This window comes from Oncorhynchus gorbuscha, linkage group LG09 (assembly GCF_021184085.1).
Source record: "Oncorhynchus gorbuscha isolate QuinsamMale2020 ecotype Even-year linkage group LG09, OgorEven_v1.0, whole genome shotgun sequence".
Lineage (NCBI taxonomy): Eukaryota > Metazoa > Chordata > Actinopteri > Salmoniformes > Salmonidae > Oncorhynchus > Oncorhynchus gorbuscha.
In genome coordinates, this window is record NC_060181.1 from 91,405,535 (window position 1) to 91,411,312 (window position 5,778).

A 5,778-nucleotide genomic window follows, 5' to 3' on the forward strand; every position below is an offset into this window, starting at 1 on the left:
CCCTCTTATTATTATTTTTTAAACCAAGGGTAAGATTTATTAACTTTTACTAACATGGTCTAATCCCTGGCCAGGATACTACTTTAAAACTAAAAAGGTACAGACATGCTGATTCTAGAACATGAGCAGAATGACATATTGTGGACCGTAGGGGTGAGTCCAAGGCCGTTCCAGGACAAGCCTGTATTCTAGAACACCAGAAACACAGTGATGTAATCAATCCAGCATGGGCCGGACGGACCCAGTCACCAGAGCACACCAGTCCAAAAGGCTTCTACGTCAGCTTCATCTTGAATTACAAAACCCAACCAAGTCCAGCTTAAGGTGGGTCCACAACCGTACAGTTCAACTAAGAACAGTCACATGACCTGACGATCCATTAGGGTTCCAACCAGGAAGACCCATTTATAGGGGAGCCATGGTAACCTGCTTCAAAACAACATGCCTTAATAGGCCATCTGCACCGAATAACTGAAGAAAAGAGCAGCTGGCAAAGCTAACTGTCAGATAGCTTATAGGCCTGCTGTTATGAATGCTATCTGACAGTTAGCTTATAGGCCTGCTGTTATGAATGCTAACTGTCAGATAGCATTCATAACAGCAGGCCTATAAGCTAACTGTCAGATAGCATTCATAACAGCGGGCCTACAAGCTAACTGTCTGATAGCATTCATAACAGCAGGCCTATAAGCTAACTGTCAGATAGCATTCATAACAGCGGGCCTATAAGCTAACTGTCAGATAGCATTCATAATAGCAGGCATACAAGCTAACTATCTGATAGCATTCATAACAGCAGGCCTACAAGTTAACTATCTGATAGCATTCATAACTGCAGGCCTACAAGCTAACTGTCTGATAGCTTGTAGGCCTGCTGTTATGAATGCTAACTGTCTGATAGCATTCATAACAGCAGGCCTACATGCTAACTGTCTGATAGCATTCATAACAGCAGGCTTACAAGCTAACTGTCTGGTAGCATTCATAACAGCAGGCCTACATGCTAACTGTCTGATAGCATTCATAACAGCAGGCCTACAAGCTAACTGTCTGATAGCATTCATAACAGCAGGCCTACATGCTAACTGTCTGATAGCATTCATAACAGCAGGCCTACAAGCTAACTGTCTGATAGCATTCATAACAGCAGGCCTACAAGCTTTCTGTTAGTCTTTAGAGCAGCAGACGGATGCCGTCCTTGTCTCGTTCTCAGTCTCTTTCCATCTCTTATTCTCTGCCTTGCTCTTGCATTGATACTGCAAGATGCCTCCTTCTTCTTCTCAGAGATGGTTGTCTTGTCTTGTCCAGAGTCTTCTTGTGGATATTGGAATAGTGTTTTCTGCAGCGTAGAAACACACTATATAGAAACAAATGGAAAAGCAGCATAGCTCTCTGCACATCAAGTCCATTCAGTAACATCAGGGTGAATGGAGCTCTTGCACTTACCACTTCAGTGTTATCCATCCAGCCCAGTCTAGTTTCCATAGATCTATTTAGCTGAGGGACTGACCCAGCCCTGCTCTCTGCTCAGAGCCTACAGGTCTAGTAGATGAAGGTGAAGAGGCAGTCCTGTTGGGGGTCTGGGGGCTGGTCCAGAGGGGTGGAGGGGTACAGGGGCTGGTCCAAGGCGGTGGAGAGGTACAGGGGCAGGTGGGGGAAGTACTGGGAGAGGGTGGGCATGGGAGGGGCGCTCACACTGTAGGCCTTTAGGGACGATAAGCCATTAAGCAACGCTACATCCAGGAAGGAGACATGGAGGATAGACGAGGGGTCAGTGGAGGCTAGGGACCCCAACCCGTCTATATCCTCAGTCCCAGAGGCGATTGTGAGGACCTGCTCCGGGTGTGGGGCACCCTGGGCAGCGCTGTGGACCCTCAGCCTACGGAGACCAAACAGGGCCAGGTACTGGGTGGGGATGGCCAGGGACCCGGGTCCACAGTAGGACAGGCGCAGGTCTGGCACCACACTCCCATTCAGTAGCTCTGTGAGGACCCAAGGCTCTCTGAGCCACATGGTCAAGCTACCCTGCTCCCTCAGGCCCCCAGGGGTCAGCTCTGAGTGCGACATGGTGCGGCAGCTGCACAGCAGGTTTGCCAACGCCTCGTCACAGTCCTGGATGTGGGTGGAGCAGCTGCATTTCCGCAGGCTGTTGCCGTGGGCGGCACTGTTGAAGAGCAGGGTGCTGTTGCCGGGGCCCGTGGTCGAGGCGACGGTCGTGGGGACGAGTAGAACCCACAGAGTCCACAGTAGCCACGGCAACAGGGCAGGAGGGATGCGACAAGAGGAGGCCCTGTTTAGAGACATCTCCATGGAAACCAAATGGACTACATCTTCACCGAGTGGATATCCTGAAGCCTGTAAGCAAATCTGTAGGATGGGAGGTGAAAGTTATGCAGATTTTTAAAGAGCAAAGTGTACTTTGAGATAGATTTCAACCTAATATAGACACCGAGACAAATCAAAAACAAAGCAAAATTGAAACCAAGACAAATCCTACCAGTGGGAAAAATGTGTCAGATAGCCTTCTGCCTCTGTCACAGAAGAACTCAATCATACTCACTCGCTCAGAATAGCACATGATAAATAGCTGTTCTGTCCTACAGTAACCTAGCTGCTTCTTATTTAAAATGTCAGTTTATTGGTTGGAGGTCCGTGAGAGACAGCCAGCTGAATTCAGCTCTTTATTTCCAGGCGCCCGTAATTTAGCTCATTTATTTTGTTGCTCTCCAACTTTATTGGGGAGAGGTCCTTCAGGCCTTGGGCTACTGCGGATGGCATACGACTGTCTATAAAAATGCCTGCACCGTGCTACGGTAAAGGCAGAGGCCAGCCACATTAAAACTGTCAGGAAAAATAAAACACTGCCTCTTTCTTTCCCCACCGAGGAGCAGAGGAAAGGTGGGATGAATAAAGGACTTCCAGAATAACTTTTTCCCTCTTTTTGTTTTTAAAGGAGAGGACTTTCCGATGTTGTGATTGGCATCACAGTTGGACAAAATGTACTTAGTTGTCTGAAACATGTCTGAAAAAATAGAAGGATGGCTCTGGTCACAAAGAATCCTATTTATTTATCTCTTATATAACCAGCATATAGCGTTGATGATAGTCTGCCAGTCTGGCACTGTAGTGGCAACTGAAGCGATGTAAGAGGATATGTTTGGTTGAAAACCCAGACTAACAGAGGATTCGGCTATGTCGATCCCCACTCCTCAGCCTAGCATCAAACATCTCTTATCCATCACAAAACATCAAGACATTCTCAGTCTTTAAACGGAATATACCATAGACCTTAAACCTAAACTAGAAGCTCAGCAGCCGTCTCCATACAACACGGTGTCAACTTACTCCCACTCTGTGTTAAGGTGTCTGACTGCTCCATGTAGCCTCTGTATCCTTCAGTCACCGGATCCCTGCTAAGTACACAGACCACAGCCCAGTCGACATTACCGGAGCCCAAGCTCTACAGACTACTGTTCTGTTCCATTCCTATACAGACCACAGCCATGACTCACAGGTCTGCATTACTATAGAGCTCAGTGCAGCTTTATAGACTACTGTTCTGTTCCCTTCCTTCCCACTCCTTTACTGTCCCAGTCCAACTTATTCCCCTCTCTTTGTGTCACACCAAACTTTGCCTCTCCCTCTGTCTCTCTCCCTTGCTCCCTTCCACTCCCTTTATTAGCTTCAAGCTCCAGCTGCTGGGCCGGATGCTGAAGGAAAGGGAGACAGGGAGGGAGAGAGAGAGGAAGGTGGCTGCTGTTCCAGTCAGCTATGAGGAGCGGCGCAGGGCATTCCTCTGACATCATGTTCCGCATGCGGCCGCAAGCACCCAACGGAATCCTCCCTCTCTTTCTCTTTCTCTGCCTCTCCAAATCATCCCTTTCTCCCTCTCTAAATCATCCCTTTCTCCCTCTCTGCCTCTCCAAATCATCCCTTTCTCCCTCTCTGCCTCTCCAAATCATCCTTCTCTCCCTCTCTGCCTCTCCAAATCATCCCTTTCTCCCTCTCGGCCTCTCCAAATCATCCCTTTCTCCCTCTCTGCCTCTCCAAATCATCCCTTTCTCCCTCTCTGCCTTTCCAAATCATCCCTTTCTCCCTCTCTGCCTCTCCAAAATCATCCCTCTCTCCCTCTCCAAATCATCCCTTTCTCTCTCTTCCTCTCCAAAATCCTCACTCTTTTTCTCTGCCTCTCCAAATCATCCCTCTCCTTCTTCCTCGAAATCCCATTTTCTGTCTGAGACTGTCACGTACACACACACACACACACACACACACACACACACACACACACACACACACACACACACACACACACACACACACACACACACACACACACACACACACACACACACACACACACACACACACACACACACACACACACACACACACACACGATAAATGAGACGAATTGGCTTGATTATTAAAAGTATGGCTACTTACAGGGAAGAGCGCAGGCAGCAGTCAGGGAGGCATGTGCTTCTCAGACGTTATGATTCAGCTCTGCTCCAGACGCAGCAACTTAGCCTTCCCCATCTGTTGGCAGACACAGTGGAACTCCTCACCCGTCTAGCAGACGCAAGGGGGAGAAACAGTCAGCCCAGAGAGAGGCACACAGGGGAGAGACAGAGAGAGCTGGGAAGAGTGAGAGAAGGAGAGGAGAAAGACAGACTTACTCTCTGAACATGGGATAGCACGGACAGTCTTCGGTGATGATGACACAGGACACAAATAATCTGCCCATTTTCTCCTCATGTCACTCGCTTTCATTCCCTCTCTTCTTTCTTCCCTCCCTCTTCCTCCCCCCCTCCCTCTCTTATTTCCCTCCCTCTCTTGTCACTCCCTCCCTCTCCTATTTCCCTCCCTCCCTCTCTTATTTCACTCCCTCCCTCTCTTATTTCCCTCCCTCCCTCTCTTATTTCCCTCCCTCCCTCTCTTATTTCCCTCCCTCCCTCTCTTATTTCACTCCCTCCCTCTCTTATTTCACTCCCTCCCTCTCTTATTTCACTCCCTCCCTCTTGTCGATGTTCCTCAAGCTGCCATCTGCTGGTAGAATATAATAAGCCTACTACTGAACAAATATTTTACCATTCAGACTAATACAGACTACTTACACTATTAAAATTGCAGTATTCGAGATCTTATCTATCAAATCATGTTATTTGAATACCAAACAATTAATCTGAAATGTTTTTACCCCCCCCCACACACACACACCGTTTGTCTTCCATGGAACATTGTGACACTGGGGCTCATGGGTAAGGACTGACAGTGTACAGAATAGAACCCAAAAATCTAAGAGATACCTCTGCTTGCAGAACCATGCATGCTTTGTAGTATTCAAACCCTCTCTGCCATGACTCACTCACCAAAGCACACTAATACACTGGCTGTGTCTGAGTACCATTACTTGTGTAACAGTATAACTTTAGATCGTCCCCTCGACCATACCCGGGCGCGAACCAGGGACCCTCTGCACACATCAACTCTTCACAGATGAAGGCAGGTTCACACTGAGCACATGTGACAGACGTGACAGTCTGGAGATGCCGTGGAGAACGTTCTGCTGCCTGCAACATCCTCCAGCATGACCGGTTTGGCGGTGGGTCAGTCATGGTGTGGGGTGGCATTTCTGGTGGTGTGGTTGGCCCTGGGTTCCTCCTAATGCAAAACAATGCTAGACCTCATGTGGCTGGAGTGTTTCAGCAGTTCCTGCAAGAGGAAGGCATTGATGCTCTGGACTGGCCCGCCCGTTCCCCAGACCTGAATCCAATT

General features: G+C 48.4%; 1 protein-coding gene across 3 annotated transcripts; it reads right to left on the reverse strand.

Moving 5' to 3' along the window:
• Window positions 1-778: 778 nt before the first annotated feature.
• Window positions 779-4,797, reverse strand: LOC124043023 (uncharacterized protein C21orf62-like). Of its 3 annotated transcripts, none has more exons than XR_006840241.1 (3): window positions 4,447-4,797; window positions 1,447-2,367; window positions 779-1,339 (listed from the first exon to the last, which is right to left on the reverse strand). XR_006840241.1 is itself a non-coding variant. In XM_046361207.1 (3 exons), exon 3 carries the CDS (start codon window positions 2,308-2,310, stop codon window positions 1,543-1,545), a length of 768 nt encoding a protein of 255 aa, XP_046217163.1. In that variant the 5' UTR covers window positions 2,311-2,367; window positions 4,447-4,572; window positions 4,680-4,789; the 3' UTR covers window positions 779-1,542. The 3 variants fall into 3 exon arrangements, 2 of the variants coding, with proteins under 2 accessions (XP_046217163.1, XP_046217164.1); XM_046361207.1 differs by having other exon boundaries at window positions 779-2,367; window positions 4,447-4,572; window positions 4,680-4,789; XM_046361208.1 differs by lacking the exon at window positions 4,447-4,797 and adding an exon at window positions 3,346-3,913 and having other exon boundaries at window positions 779-2,367.
• Window positions 4,798-5,778: the final 981 nt, after the last annotated feature.

What these genes read in the sequence shown, in the direction of transcription:
- LOC124043023 (XM_046361207.1), bottom strand. Translation starts at nt 2,310, where the DNA reads ATGGAGATGTCTCTAAACAGGGCCTCCTCTTGTCGCATCCCTCCTGCC.